The 15,350-nt window shown below is 40.6% G+C and overlaps 2 protein-coding genes across 2 annotated transcripts; both read left to right on the forward strand.

The window, feature by feature from the left end:
* Positions 1 to 295: 295 nt before the first annotated feature.
* On the forward strand, positions 296 to 7,072 carry LOC131443281 (cell cycle control protein 50A-like). Its single transcript, XM_058612756.1, has 7 exons — positions 296 to 822; positions 1,647 to 1,766; positions 1,849 to 1,956; positions 2,892 to 2,979; positions 3,108 to 3,248; positions 3,918 to 4,124; positions 5,705 to 7,072. Exons 1-7 carry the CDS (start codon positions 580 to 582, stop codon positions 5,896 to 5,898), a joined length of 1,101 nt encoding a protein of 366 aa, XP_058468739.1. The 5' UTR covers positions 296 to 579; the 3' UTR covers positions 5,899 to 7,072.
* A 2,110-nt stretch (positions 7,073 to 9,182) lies between these two features.
* On the forward strand, positions 9,183 to 10,842 carry nkx2.2b (NK2 homeobox 2b). The gene is made up of 2 exons (XM_058613934.1): positions 9,183 to 9,397; positions 10,295 to 10,842. Exons 1-2 carry the CDS (start codon positions 9,190 to 9,192, stop codon positions 10,837 to 10,839), a joined length of 753 nt encoding a protein of 250 aa, XP_058469917.1. The 5' UTR covers positions 9,183 to 9,189; the 3' UTR covers positions 10,840 to 10,842.
* The last annotated feature ends 4,508 nt before the right edge of the window (positions 10,843 to 15,350 follow it).

Below are 15,350 nucleotides of genomic sequence, written 5' to 3' on the forward strand. Positions count from 1 at the left end.
ACACTGTTTTATTAACAATGCGTTCAACTCAAGCAGTTGCCTTTGATTTCACATGGGAGAAATATAGCTGGAAAGCGCAATACTTCAAAAAGTACTATTAAGTCCTGCCAATACGCTGACAGGACCATTCGTTGCTGTGTAATAGTTTTTAAAATCTGATTAGAAATGTGGGAAGAGATAGCGACTGAAATAACCGCGGTGGATGACGATTAAATCATAAATATACATCGCTGTATCAACTGATATTTCCGACAGCCGTGAAGGCAACAGCAAACGCAGCAGTGACGTCACCATGTGTTGCGGACACTGGATGTAAACTTCCGGAAGGAGCAGCCGTAGCTAGGCTCGCAGCTAGGACGTAGAGCACTTAAATATGGAATACATCGCCAGTTGGGTTTAAACAACGCATATGACGTGACGTCGTCCGTGTTATTTATAAACAGAAGCCATCCGTCGTCATCCGTGAACGCGCTCAGTTTGGAGCGTTTTTAATTAATATAAAGTCGGTGACAGCGAGCAGTTAACTGTGTTAGCAGGCTAACGCTAGCAGCAGCATCATCTTCAGCAGCAGCCGCAGTCATGATGGCGTCCAGTTACAACGCTAAAGACGAGGACGGACACATTAGTGTGAGCGGGCCCGGCGGCGGAGCCCTGCGGAGCAAGAAGCCCGAAAACACGGCCTTCAAACAGCAGAGACTCCCGGCGTGGCAGCCCATCCTGACCGCGGGCACCGTGCTGCCCGCCTTCTTCATCATCGGACTCATCTTCATCCCCATCGGCATCGGCCTCTACGTCACCTCCAACAACATCAAGGAGTTTGAGGTGACGCTGGTCTATTTATTTATTTATTTATTTACTGTGTCACATTGTAAATGTTTAAAAGTAAAACTAATCATCAATAATCATCCTGTTCTTCACTGAATCAAGCTGCGATTCACTTCTCTGGTCACTTGAACCAAATCCCGTTCGCTTAAGTGGATTTTAGAATAAAACGGTCCTGTATTTACGGTGTTTTACGAATTTCGTCCAATTTCACAGGTATTTCTGTGACGTCAATGTCCATCTCTAAAATTCGGCATACATGTTTTAAACATTGAAACATGTTACAAGCGATGGACATTAGGATGAGTTAATACCATAAATCCTAATGCAAGTTGTGTTTTTGTTTCGTTTATATTTATTTCTATGTGTGTCACTCAAAACCTCACACAAATAAAATGCACCCAAACAGGTTTATTTAATTATAAAGTTCTTCTTCTTCTTAGTTTAATAACTTTGCTCGTGTATGTCCTGTGTTTACGTGTACATTTTTACACAGTGAATTGGTAAATAAAAGCGTTTTTAAAAATGAATAATGTGACTCGTATCAAATGAATATATACTTGTATATGATGTTCATTTCTTTCTGCTTTGACAAAATGTCTATTAAACACTTTCATGCACAATTATCTCCCTGAAAATGATGCTCCCAATGATAAAATGTGAAGATTTAATGATTTTTTTTCACCATCGCACACGACATTAATTTAGTATCTTTGACTTTTAGATGGATTAAATGATTTGCAGATTCAAAAGAAGCTTACTTCCAGTGTTGTTTTCTGTCTTTTCTTGCTGTAACGGTTGTTGGACTTGTCTCTGTGTGACAGATTGATTACACAGGCGTGGACATGTCCAGTCCCTGCTTCAACTGCTCACAGAACTTCAGCTGGAACAGCACCAGGCCCTGCACCTGCACAATCCCCTTCTACCTGGAGCAGTCGTACGAGGTCAGCGCGTCGCAGCGATACACACGGAGACAGTCGCTAGTTTCTGCATCACAAACAAACTGTTTTTAATCTGAATCCACAGAACAACGTCTTCATGTATTACGGCCTCTCCAACTTCTACCAGAACCACCGTCGCTACGTCAAGTCGAGAGACGACAGCCAGCTGAACGGAGACGTCAACTCGCTCCAGGTCTGAAAACTAAACGTCATCATCGAAGCGTTAGTGGAAAGGTGTCCTAACCTGAAACGGTTCATTCAGTGAAGATCTGCTTTGACTTTATGTCTCTGTCTCTGGAGGAATCGCCACATTAAATCAGTAAATGCATCATCTGCTGCTGCACAAACAGCTTTTACAGCAACATTAAACCTACTGATCGTCTGAAGCTTTTAACAAACAACCCGGAAAAAAGCAACAGAACAACGTTTGCATGAATCCGCATCTGCTGAGGTCTAAGAACAAAGCAGGAGACTTCTCTCCTTTTCTCGTGTTTCGAGTCAGTGAGGTGAAAAAATTCATTGATTACTAAATCAGTCGTCCACTCTTGATAACCAATTACTCTAAACCCAATTTGGAAGCTGAAAAATCATAGAAACTAGAAAGTATTCAAAAAAAATCAGTGCTGGATTTATTGTTTCCACCGTGGTCCACAGATGAGTGCTGCTGTTGGTTTTTTGAAACCAGAACCATATTTGGACGTTTGGGGGCGGAGCCTGACTGAGAACTCGCTCACTTCTGCCCAAAACCATACAACGTTTGAATGAAACGAGCTGTCAATCATAGTGAACCCCAAAATGGTTCCGTTCTAGCCGTACCATCTCTTTTAGGTCTTTATTGACTCTAAATGGGTCCATTATTCACAAAATGGACGTCACATAGTGTTGAAAAAGAGCGGAAACTCGAACTCCTCTGGAAAATGTTTACTGACATTATAAAACGAAGAGAGAGTTAGAATCAGTCGCCCCCTGGTGGACATGTAAGAGAATGCACCCTTTTAAATGCTTCCACATTCGCTTCAAACATTTAAAACACAGACATTATGTCCATTTTGAACATTTAGTGGTTTTGGCTGCAGCTTTCACTGTGACCAGAAGGTGGCGTCTTTTAATCTTTAATGTCATTCACAGTTACCCAGTAAGGAATGTGAGCCGTACGCTTATCACGACAACAAGCCCATCGCACCGTGTGGCGCCATCGCCAACAGCATGTTCAACGGTGAGAAGGTTTCCTTCACTAAAGCAACTTCATCTCCTTATTTATTATTATTATTTTTATTATTATTATTATTATTATTATTATAATAATAATATTGTTAATGATCCTCATCTTTACATCTGTCGCAGACACACTGGAGCTTTTTTACCACCCCAACGGCACAAAGGTTCCGGTTCCTCTGACGGCGACAGGAATTGCCTGGTGGGCGGACAAACACGTCAAGTTCAGGAACCCGGGAGAAAACCAAAACCTTACGGCAGTTTTCCAAGGTGTGTACGCGTCTGAAGTCCTAACTGAAGCAGCACATGTTTATGTTCTCCGTTGTTTGGGTAAAGACGACAGTTCTTTAAAGATTTGCGTCCTCAGCAGGAGTCGGCGAGCTGAGAGCCACACACGGCGTCAGGAAGTGTCGACAAACAAATCACCACACTCGTGGTATTTGGTCTCGTTTTAATGGAATTTGTTGTCGACGAAAACAAAAACAGAATAAAATGTCAGACTTAAGCCACAGAAATGTTAGAAATGTCATCATCAAAGTCTGTAATTAAAAAAATTAAATGCCAAAAAAGGATAATTTTTACTTGAGCATGAGGAGTTTGTAAACCACTCACTCTCCCACACCAAACACCATAGCGTGAGGAGTTGTTGATCCACTGCTGCCTCCATCACTAAGTTCAAATGTACTATTTTGTAAAATTCGGCTTTTAAAATCCTTCACTCAGATTTACTTCAGTGACACAAAGTGACCACACGAGGCAGCAGTAGACCAGCAGCTCCTGTGTCCCCGTGAGCTAAAATCACTGAATTTCTCTATGGGCTTTGGTGTGGGAGAGTGAGTGGTTTACAAACGTTTACAACGACGTGAACATGTTCTTAAAGACATCGTCGACTTGTAACTGACAGTGAATGAAATGGACTTGGGCGTGTCTGTGTTTCAGGAACGTCAAAGCCGGTGAACTGGCGCCGGCCCGTCTACGAGCTGGACTCCGACCCCCTGAACAACGGCTTCATCAATGAGGACTTCATCGTGTGGATGCGCACCGCGGCTCTGCCCACCTTCCGCAAACTCTACCGCATCATCAACAAGAAGGACAACATGGTGCCGACCCTGCAGCGAGGAAACTACACGCTGGAGGTCGTCTACAGTATCCTCCAACATGACTCAGCTAAAACACTTTTAATGTTTATTCATATTGATATGTAGGAAGGTTTTATCTTCTACGATATCTGATCCAGAGCGATACCGTCACTAAATATCATGTTGGTTATAAATGCTTGAGTTACTGCAAGATATGGAGCAAAACATTTTATGCCATAAAATCTAAATAAATCCAGACGGCCTGATTATCATGACGCTCATGAGAGGCTTAAATATCATGATAATATCGGCTTTTGACTTAAATATCGTGATTTCGAGACTTAAATATCGTTATCGTATCGTGACTTTAATATTGCAAAAATATATTGTGATTTAATTATTTTGATAATATCGTGACTTAAGTATCGTGATAATATCGTGGCTTAAGTATCGTGATAATATTGTGACTTAAGTATCGTGATAATATTGTGACTTAAGTATAGTAATAATATCGTGACTTAAGTATCGGGATAATATCGTGACTTAAGTATCGTGATAATATCGTGACTTAAGTATCGTAATAATATTGTGACTTAAGTATCGTGATAATATTGTGACTTAAGTATAGTAATAATATCGTGACTTAAGTATCGGGATAATATCGTGACTTAAGTATCGTGATAATATTGTGACTTAAGTATCGGGATAATATCGTGACTTAAGTATCGTGATAATATCGTGACTTAAGTATCGTGATAATATCGTGACTTAAGTATCGGGATAATATCGTGGCTTAAAGCGGCCATAGCATGGTCTCTCTTTGATCCAGAGTCTGAGCCAGAGTCAGAAGACACTGTGACAGTGAAAGACTGCTGCAGGACGCCTGGAGCTTGGATAACGTTGTGGTTACCGAGATGATAAACACACATGCAAATGAAACACCAGCGTAGCCTGTAGCTTAGCGTGTAGCCGGCTATCGCTAATGTTAATGACAAAACAAGCACACAAAGACAGTTATATACGTATTGTTGGCACTGCTCCTTCCTTTAGGTGAAGTTTGGTGCTGTGTCCTGCTTTATATTGAAGAAGAACTACTCTTCTTCTTGTAAGGAGCTCAGCAGCTACAACGAGAGTAGTTCTTCTTCTTCTATGGTTGAAAGTACGTCCCCGGATTTGTCCGGACTCTAGTGCACAGACTAGGAGGCGCTGCTGTTCAGAGGAGTGGTGAAATTCACCAGTGACGTAACTAGTCAACGGAAGTGCCGTTCCTCTTCATAGAGCTCAGGAAAACAATCAAACCCTGCACTCTGAGCAGTGACTGAACTGATTGTTATGGACTTTTAGGGCTTCATAGACGAGGTCATGACACAGATACACACAAAAATGCAGCGTGAATTGGCACTTCCGGGCTATGGGAGCTTTAAGTGTCGTGATAATATTGTGACTTAAGTATCGTGATAGTATCGGGGTTTAAGTAGCGTGATAATATTGTGACTTAAGTATCGCGATAATATCGTGGCTTAAGTATTGTGATAATATTGGGGCTTAAATATTGTGATAATATCGCAATTATTGTGGTGAGGATAATCCTGACTCTCATGACTCGGCAGGTTTTCCAGTTTTGTCCTTAACTTGCTGAACCTTCAGATTTCCCCGTCCGCAGCTTCGAGGGCAGGAAGCGGATGATCTTGAGCACCATCTCCTGGATGGGAGGGAAGAACCCGTTCCTGGGCATCGCCTACATCACCGTGGGCTCTGTCTGCTTCTTCCTGGGCATCGTCCTGCTCCTCATCCACCACAAGTACGGCAACCGCAACAACAGCGCCGACATCTCCAACTGAGCGCCCCCTGCTGGCCACGCAGCCGCGACAGCAGCGTCTTGTCCTTCATGTAGTCACGTGATCATTTAACACTCTCTATCCACGCTAACGTGTCTTCTTCTTTTATGCCAAAGTGAATTTTAAAAGTAGCTTCAGTCGACGTCTAACATTTACACTCACGCCGTTTCATGTTAGTGCTCCTGTGAGAGTTCGTGTTTTTGTCGCACCGTGTGATTTAGTGGCTTGACGACGGCGACATCGTGGACACCAGCTGACGTTAAACTGCCGTAGAGGAAGAAGACAGACATCGCGACGTAGTAACGTAACCAGTCGAGCTCATCGCACGTGAGAAAACATCGCAAGTGCATGTCCTCGTCCTGCATGACCAAAAACCTCTCCTTTTATTTTTAGTGCCTTTAAATGGGATTTGTGATCTCGTTTTTTTTTTTTTATTCAAACAAAAAAAAAAAGACAAAATGGTTGCTAGGCAACCATTTTTCATTACATCATCGTAAAAACAAAGAATGAAAGACAGAGGGGAAACAAATGAGTCTGGTGAAAAAAGTAAACAACTGCGAACTCTTAGTGATTGATGTTCAATGGGGAGGAGTCCAGAGAACTGAGTTGCTAGGCAACGGAAATGCTAGTTAGTGATTCATGGTAAAAGAATTAGGATGGAGGGAAATTGCGACAGAGATCGCGATCGTCTCGTCGAAACACTGTAAACGCGGTTTAGTCTGCGGAGATTTGAGCTGAATCCGTTTGCGTGAAAGTTAATTTATTAAAACGTGAGAAAAATGATTCTCACGTCGTAACAAGTTTTCCTGTCGCAGCTGTAGTCGTCCCAAGGTGCATGCTGGGAAATGACCGCAGAGCTGCTCGCAGAGCTGTCGTCCCCTGCTTCGAATCTAAACAGCGTACGTTTCTGAGTCGTTGTTTTTCTGTTTATTTATCGTTTGTGGAGCCAGTATTTGCACAATGGACCTCAGGGAGGTTTGAAAACTGTCACAACAATAATAAAGTGACACAGCAGCAGCGGCAGTGACAGATGTAAAATTGTGTGGACTTTTATTTTGATAGTCTCTGTATCGCGTTGTTGCTTTAAACTGGAGTAAAAAAAACCTTAATATTTAAAGGCGTTTGTTTCTGTGAGTTAATTCTGTCATAAAAAGCAAATAAAACTGTTTTAAAGTGACGTGTGAATGTAAATCTGAGTTTTTTACATTTTAATCTGAAAACATTTATGAGATTATTGAAAATTTAAAAAAGTGTCACAAAACTTTATTTCAAACGACCACAGTCCTGCACAAATCTCTTTAAAGATTGAGGAATAAAATACTTAAAAAAGCATTCAAAGTTGAGTCAATATAAAAATGAATATAAACGGATTGACTTTTTAGTCGATCCGTTTTTTAGTTTTTCAGATCTCTTCGTTTCTTTGACCCATTTAAAAAGTAAATGAAACCATCTTATTTTTAATACAATGCTGCCCCCTGATGGCCTAATCCCTACATTACTCTTTCTCTTTATTCCTGGAAACATCATTTCACTAAATACCTAAATAAATCACTTTTTAATTTTACAGGCCTTTAATTTATCTGTTAATAAATGAATCATAGATTTATAACTGAGAATAAATGATTAGTATTATTCATTCAACGTTTGTCCAAACAACTCAAATACAAATCCATATTTTCCAATAATTCACAAACTTACTGAAAATGTTCATTCAGTTTTCCCAAAAAAAAATCTAAATATGTTACATTACATGTCATTTAGCAGACTTACAATAAGTGGATTTAAACACAAACAAGAGCTAGAATTAAGTAAGTGCTTCAAGTAAGCTACACTATAAAGTGCTCGTCATAAGTGCGTCGTACAAGTAAGTGCTTTTTTTTTACACATAATATGTCCATTATTGGAAAAAGAAATGTAAAACTAGGAATGTATAGAAAATAAAAACTAAAAAATATAAGATTAAATAATGTTTTACCAACTCATGAAAATGTACAATGAAAACATTTTTTTTTTGTTTTTCAGATTTAGTTTTTGGCGTCTACATGCAGTTCCTCTGTCAGACAGCAGGGGGCAGTGTGAGCTCAGGGTAGACAAGCTGCTCTCTCTCTCGCTCTCTCTCGCTCTCTATATATATCTAAAGATATATATATATCTAAAGATATATATACATATATACATATATATGTATATATATAGATACACACATAGACACACACACATATATACATAAAGTACAAAAAAACAGTACATAAATGATCTGGTTTTATAAGGATATAAAAATATTTTTTGTTCATCAGCAGCGAAGAATGTTTAATTTTTAATACTTTCCTGATTTTTAGTCAATCAAAGTTTTAATAATCATGTGTTTCTGCTGTAAAATAATATAATAATAATAATAATATAATAATTATTCATAAAAGTGAGCCGTTTCTTTTATTCACCCGTTTCATTTAAATATTTGGACTAATTATAAATAACCTGATGTCATTTCTGTTCATATTTCAAAAATGTTTTGTATTTTTCTTCGTTCTTTTATTTAATTCTGAATTATTTTACATCAATTGCTTCTATGTGTTGACATTTTTTATTGTTGTAAAAAAAGACTTTCTTAATCATTTAATTATTAATCTTATTTAAACTTAAACAAATATAATGTGCAGTTATTTTTAAACGCTGCTGTTTTTTGTGTCATGTTTTGTTAAATCTGTTAATGTTTTATATGTATTTGCTTAAATAAAAAATGTTTTTGCTTCTATTGTCACATTTTCATTATGAATTGTTAACTATGTTTAATGTTGTTATTGTTTTTCATCGCATGTTTTAAACCGTGGACTTTCGTTTCGTTTATTTTCTATTTTTGTATTAGTGACATGAAACCTCTGATCCTGTGTGTGTGTGTGTGTGTGTGTGTGTGTGTGTGTGTGTGTGTGTGTGTGTGTGTGTGTGTGTGTGTGTGTGTGTGTGTGTGTGTGTGTGTGAGAGAGAGAGAGAGAGAGAGAGCGCGCGCGCGAGTGTTTAATCCTCCATCATTAAACATTTATTTCTTCATGATGTTTTTTTCTCTAGACTCCCGGGACCCGCCCACACACACACACACATACACACACTCACACACACACACACACACACACACACGCACGTGTTTAAAGGACACAGGGCGCGCGCTCCTCTCTCTCCGGTCCAGTGTGAGCTGCTCCGGTTTACCGGACATTCATGGACTCGAACCCTCCGCTGTGTTCAGCTCTTTAACGGCCCGCTGCTGTCTCTCTCTCTCTGTCTCTGTCTTTCTTCATCATGTCTTTTGGCACAAACACAAAAACGGGATTTTCAGTTCGGGACCTCCTGGACCTGCCTGACCCGGCGAGCCGCTGCGGTGCCGGGTCAGGGACCGAGGAGACGGAGGAGGAGGACACCGAGGCTCCAGGCGCGGAGACACCGCAGCAGACACTGGGATTTACCGGCGGCCTCAGCAGGTGGAGCCGCGGGAACATCAACTTCTCCTGTGAGGACGTTTAAGCCTTTTTAAAAAAAAGATTTAAGATAAAAACTCACAGAAAACTCGCGCGTAAAAACTGTTACGATATTTACGAAATATTCAGATTCATGATTAAAGTTTAGAAAAATGACCTCAGACATCAGGTCATCATCGCTGTGTCCAAACAGACACACACACGGAGACACACACACACAGACACACGCAGAGACACACACAGGGACACACACACACATACACACACAGAGACACACACAGAGACACACACAGAGACACAAACAGAGACACACGCAGAGACACACACAGGGACACACACACACATACACACACAGAGACACACAGACACACACACACAGAGACACAAACAGAGACACACACACAGACACACGCAGAGACACACACACAGAGACACACAGACACGCACAGACACACACAGACACGCGCGTAAAATGGATAAAGTAAATTTTTTCCTCCTTTTATGGAGACAATTTAGAACTGTAATATTGTTTATCGAGTTCTTTTCAATTGTTAAACACAATCAGACGCTTTGTGTTTCTTTACTATGTTTTGTCAGTGGAGATTATTCTGATTAGAGATTAACGATTATTCTGAGAGACTTTGAGCTATAATAATAATATTAATATTATCTGAAAATATATGACAATTATCTCTAGTTTTCCCTAATTAAGGAAATAAAAGTGACCTCAGACCATGAGCTCATCATCACTGTCCACGCACGGACACGCGCGGACACGCACACCCGCGCGTAAAATGGCTAAAGTCTATTTTTACACTTATTTAAATAATGTGTTGTTGTTTGTGGAGCTTTTAACCATAAAGTTTGATCTGATCCACAGTGATCGGATTCAGGAGAGTAATCAGATTACTTCTCATCTCACCCCACAGTACACGGTCTCCCCTTAAAGTCCCGGTCCGAGCCTAAATCCCTCGCGGACGCAGAGCGGGACTGCGCAGGCGCAGAGACGCAGAAGAGCCGCGGCCGGAAGCGGCGCGTTCTGTTCTCCAAAGCGCAGACCTTCGAGCTGGAACGTCGCTTCCGGCAGCAGCGCTACCTGTCCGCGCCGGAGCGGGAGCACCTGGCGGGTCTGATCCGCCTCACCCCGAACCAGGTAAAGATCTGGTTCCAGAACCACCGCTACAAGATGAAGCGCGCGCGGACAGAGCGCAGCCTGGAGGCGCTGCAGCTGCTGCCGCCGCCGCGCCGCGTCGCCATCCCGCTGCTGATGCGGGACATGAAGACCTGCGAGCGGATTACAGCGCAGGACCTGGAGGCGGCGGCGCAGCTGAGGAGCGGCCTGAGCCTGAACCTGTGCGCCTACGCGCCTCTGCTACACGCCGCCTACGGTCCCGAGCAGCCGGGCCTACAGCAGCCGCAGCACCCGGGGCTGCAGCCGCAGCTGCAGGCGCACATGTGGAGCTGGAGCTGGTGAAGCCGGAGCTGGTGAAGCCGGAGCAGAGAACTTTAACTGAGACACTGAAAAACCATCACGACACACACGCAACAACGAGGGATCCAGCGATTCTGCTCAAAAACTGAGAAAAGTCCGGATTTCTTAAACGGAGTTTGGTTTTAATCGGAAGAATTCGTCCCAAAATAAATAAAAACTTTCACTATCATTCTTCAACTAAAACATTTAACTGATTTACGTTCAAATTAAATTAAATCAAATTCTGTGAGTCATAAAAAAACAACAAAAAACAATATACCAGTTGACCCGCACGAGAAATGCAGGCCTGCAGCAGGGGGCGCGCGCGTGCATCCGGAGCTCGTGAAGCCGGAGCAAAAGACTTTGACTGAGACATTTAAAAATGATGACAGCACTCACACAATCATGAATGATTCAACGGCTCGGATTTATTTTAACGGAGTTTGGTTTTAATTTGAAAAAGTGCTCCAAAATAAACAAAAGAGAGTCAAACTTTTTACCATAATTCAACTAAAATGTTTAAATGACTGAATCTATTAAAATATTAGATTCATTCAAATGTGTGAGTCGTAGAAAACAACAACAATATATGGCTGCTATAGGGCGACAGCTAACACTCACACAACCATGAGTGAGAAAATTGATTATTTTTTAACTGAGTTTGGGTTTAACTGGTCCAAAATAAGTGTTTTGAAATAAGGAAACAATAATAATAATAATACAAAAATATCCTCACTCGTCAAATAACATTTTTTAAATCAGGTTTTATTAAAATGAGACAAACCAAACATTTCTGAGTCATAAAAAACTAAATGTTGACGCACAGCATGGGGCGCACGTGTGAAGCCGGGAAAACTGCAGTGTTTTTGAACGGAGTTTGGTGTTAACGTGTTGTTTTTGCTGCAGAAGTCACTTTGATGTCTGTGTTTTTATTTATTCTGTTGATGACGTCACGTGTTTTGTAACAAACTTGATATTGATGATTATGAGGTGAATAAAAGTTTCATTAATGTGATCAGAAAACACCGAGTTTCTTTCCATAAATCATTACATAACTTTCTACATATAAATCTTCATTATTATTATTTTAGATAAAGAAAATCAAGACATTTAAAAATATGTAAAAAAGTTATTAGAAGTAAAAATATTGTTAAACTGAGCTGAATTTACAATTATCCAAATAATCTTATTATATTATAATGATTTTAAATGAAACTCATTAAGCGGCAAAATTAAACTTACCATGATCATGACGTCATGATAATGATTGAATCTTCTTTTTTTTCTTTTTTTACAAATTCTCAATACTTTTTTACATTTTAATATCATATAGTACAGTATTAGTAACATAAATGTAAATATATGAACTTCAGTGGTTTACACTCAAATGTACATAAAAAAAGATATTTAGAAATGATTAAATCTCACGTTTGAATGTAAACACGCTCATATGTTTCATATTTCTTTGTACATTCATCAACAGCCAGCAGGTGGCAGCACAAGCTTGATTAAAATCACACACACACACAGTTTAAAGAATGAACTGATTTTTAAAATAAAACATTTAAACTGTTTTCAAATCAAAATGTCTGAAGCTTTAATGTTGTAGTTTTATCAAACAAACGTGAGTGAGTGAGTGATATATGACCATATGTGAATGGTTAGTAAACAGTTCTATGTGATGAATGAATGAATGATTTACTGCGAAACAAAAACAACAGAAGTGAAATTAACGTACGAGTGGCGGCCATCTTAGAATCCTACATGGAGGTTTTTGAGGAGAAACTTCTCACAACAGGAAGTCCCAACAAACAACAGGAAGTCACTTATAGCACATGGGCAGCTAGCTGTAAGCTTGCTAACGTGTTAGCCTCTAAAACATTCATGCTGTCATTACTTTAACGTAAAAACACAGATTCAGTTACGCCTTTTGTTGAAACTGTGAATGCTAACAGCAGCAACAGACAGGAAGTTAGCAAACATTAGCCACACAGCTGTAAATGCTAACATTAGCAAACTGTGACAAAAACTGACCTGGACCATGTGACCTCTGACCACCTCTGTTACAGTCTGTGAAGATGTTTTTTCCTGCTGAGCTATAGTTGAGCGAGTGAATGACTATAGGTGAGCAAGTGAATGATTATAGGTGAGTGAGTGAATGGCTGTAGGTGAGCGAGTGAATGATTATAGGTGAGTGAGTGAATGAATATAGGTGAGCGAGTGAATGACTATAGTTGAGCGAGTGAATGACTATAGTTGAGCGAGTGAATGACTATAGGTGAGCAAGTGAATGATTATAGGTGAGTGAGTGAATGACTGTAGGTGAGCGAGTGAATGACTATAGTTGAGCGAGTGAATGACTATAGGTGAGCGAGTGAATGACTATAGTTGAGCGAGTGAATGACTATAGTTGGTGAGCAAGTGAATGATTATAGGTGAGTGAGTGAATGACTGTAGGTGAGCGAGTGAATGACTATAGTCGAGCGAGTGAATGACTATAGTTGAACGAGTGAATGACTGTAGGTGAGCGAGTGAATGACTGTAGGTGAGCGAGTGAATGATTATAGGTGAGTGAGTGAATGACTATAGGTGAGCGAGTGAATGACTATAGTTGAGCGAGTGAATGACTATAGGTGAGCAAGTGAATGATTATAGGTGAGCGAGTGAATGACTGTAGGTGAGCGAGTGAATGACTGTAGGTGAGCGAGTGAATGACTATAGTTGAGCGAGTGAATGACTGTAGGTGAGCGAGTGAATGACTATAGTTGAGCGAGTGAATGACTATAGGTGAGCAAGTGAATGATTATAGGTGAGTGAGTGAATGGCTGTAGGTGAGCGAGTGAATGATTATAGGTGAATGACTGTAGGTGAGCGAGTGAATGACTATAGTTGAGCGAGTGAATGACTATAGTTGAGCGAGTGAATGACTGTAGGTGAGTGAGTGAATGACTATAGTTGAGCGAGTGAATGACTATAGTTGAGCGAGTGAATGACTATAGGTGAGTGAGTAAATGACTGACTATAGGTGAACAAGTGAAACTCCAGGAATGTCTCAGAGACATTAAGTCCTGGATGACCTGTAACTTTCTTCTTTTAAACTTTTATACTCGGCCCTAAACACCTCAGAGAAAAACTTTCCGATCACATTGTCACTTTAGATGACATCACCCTGGCTTCCAGTTCCACTGTGAGGAACATTGGAGTTACTTTTGACCAGGAAATGTCATTTGATTCACACATAAAACTCATTTCCAGAACAGCCTTCTTCCACCTGCGGAACATTATGAACATTAGAAACATTCTGTCCTTACAGGATGCTGAAAAACTAGTTCATGCTTTTGTTACATCTAGATTAGATTACTGTAACTCCTTATTATCAGGATGTGCCAACAAGTCTGTTAGAACCCTTCAGTTCATTCAAAATGCTGCAGCACGAGTTCTGACAGGAACGAGAAAGAGAGACCATATAACTCCAGTGTTAGCTTCTCTACACTGGCTCCCCGTACAGTTTAGAATTCAATTTAAAATTCTCCTCCTCACGTACAAAGCACTTAATGGTCAGGTCCATTCATACCTGAAAGATCTAGTCTTACCTTATCACCCTAATAGACCACTTAGGTCACAAAATACAGGTTTACTTGTGGTTCCAAGAGTCTGTAAGAGTAGAATGGGAGGCAGAGCATTCAGTTACCAGGCTCCTCCTCTCCTGTGGAACCAGATTCCAATGACAGTTCGGGAGGCGGAGCCTCTCTCTGTATTTAAAGTTAGACTTAAAACTTTCCTTTTTGATAAAGCTTATAGTTAGTGCTGGTTCAGGGAAACCTGGACCAGCTCTTGGTTATGCTGCTATAGAACTAGACTGCTGGGGGATTTTATTGTGGTGCACGCTCATCTTGCAGTATGAGTATGTATGTATTCTCATCATGCAGGTTGCAGGATCCAGATCCAGTTTTTGAGGCTACCCATATCATCACCATTATTATTGTGCTATAATTAAAAGTCGATATCATTAACTGTATAAACTTGTAACTTGATACAGTCGTTGTGTATCTGCTCCTAGTGTCTCTCTCTCTCTTCTGTCTCTACCTCATCTCCCTCTTGTCCTTTCTCTCCCCCCTTTCTGTCCCCCACCTCTCCTCCATCTCCTCTCGAGGCAGATGACTGCACATCTCTGAGTCTGGTCAGAGATTTCTTCTTCTGTTAAGAGGAGTTTTTTCTCTCCACTGATGCCAAGTGTTTGCTCATTGTGTGAACTGTTGTGTTTCTCTGCTCTCCTTGATGTTGTCTATGTACAGATGTTATGATTTGGCCCTATACAAATAACATTGGTGAGCGAGTGAATGACTACAGGCGAGCGAGTGAATGACTATAGGTGAGCGAGTGAATGACTATAGTTGGTGAGCTAGAGAATGACTATAGGTGAGCGAGTGAATGACTATAGCTGAGTGAGTGAATGACGATGGGTGAGCGAGTGAATGACTATAGGTGAGCGAGTGAATGACTATAGTTGGTGA

This window comes from Solea solea, chromosome 17 (genome assembly GCF_958295425.1).
Source record: "Solea solea chromosome 17, fSolSol10.1, whole genome shotgun sequence".
NCBI lineage: Eukaryota > Metazoa > Chordata > Actinopteri > Pleuronectiformes > Soleidae > Solea > Solea solea.

What these genes read in the sequence shown, in the direction of transcription:
- LOC131443281 (XM_058612756.1), top strand. Translation starts at nt 580, where the DNA reads ATGATGGCGTCCAGTTACAACGCTAAAGACGAGGACGGACACATTAGT. An exon ending in ACCTGGAGCAGTCGTACGAG is followed by an intron (nt 1,767 to 1,848) that starts GTCAGCGCGTCG and finishes CTGAATCCACAG; the next exon opens with AACAACGTCTTCATGTATTA. An exon ending in CACGCTGGAGGTCGTCTACA is followed by an intron (nt 4,125 to 5,704) that starts GTATCCTCCAAC and finishes CTGAACCTTCAG; the next exon opens with ATTTCCCCGTCCGCAGCTTC.
- nkx2.2b (XM_058613934.1), top strand. Translation starts at nt 9,190, where the DNA reads ATGTCTTTTGGCACAAACACAAAAACGGGATTTTCAGTTCGGGACCTC. An exon ending in CGGGAACATCAACTTCTCCT is followed by an intron (nt 9,398 to 10,294) that starts GTGAGGACGTTT and finishes CTCACCCCACAG; the next exon opens with TACACGGTCTCCCCTTAAAG.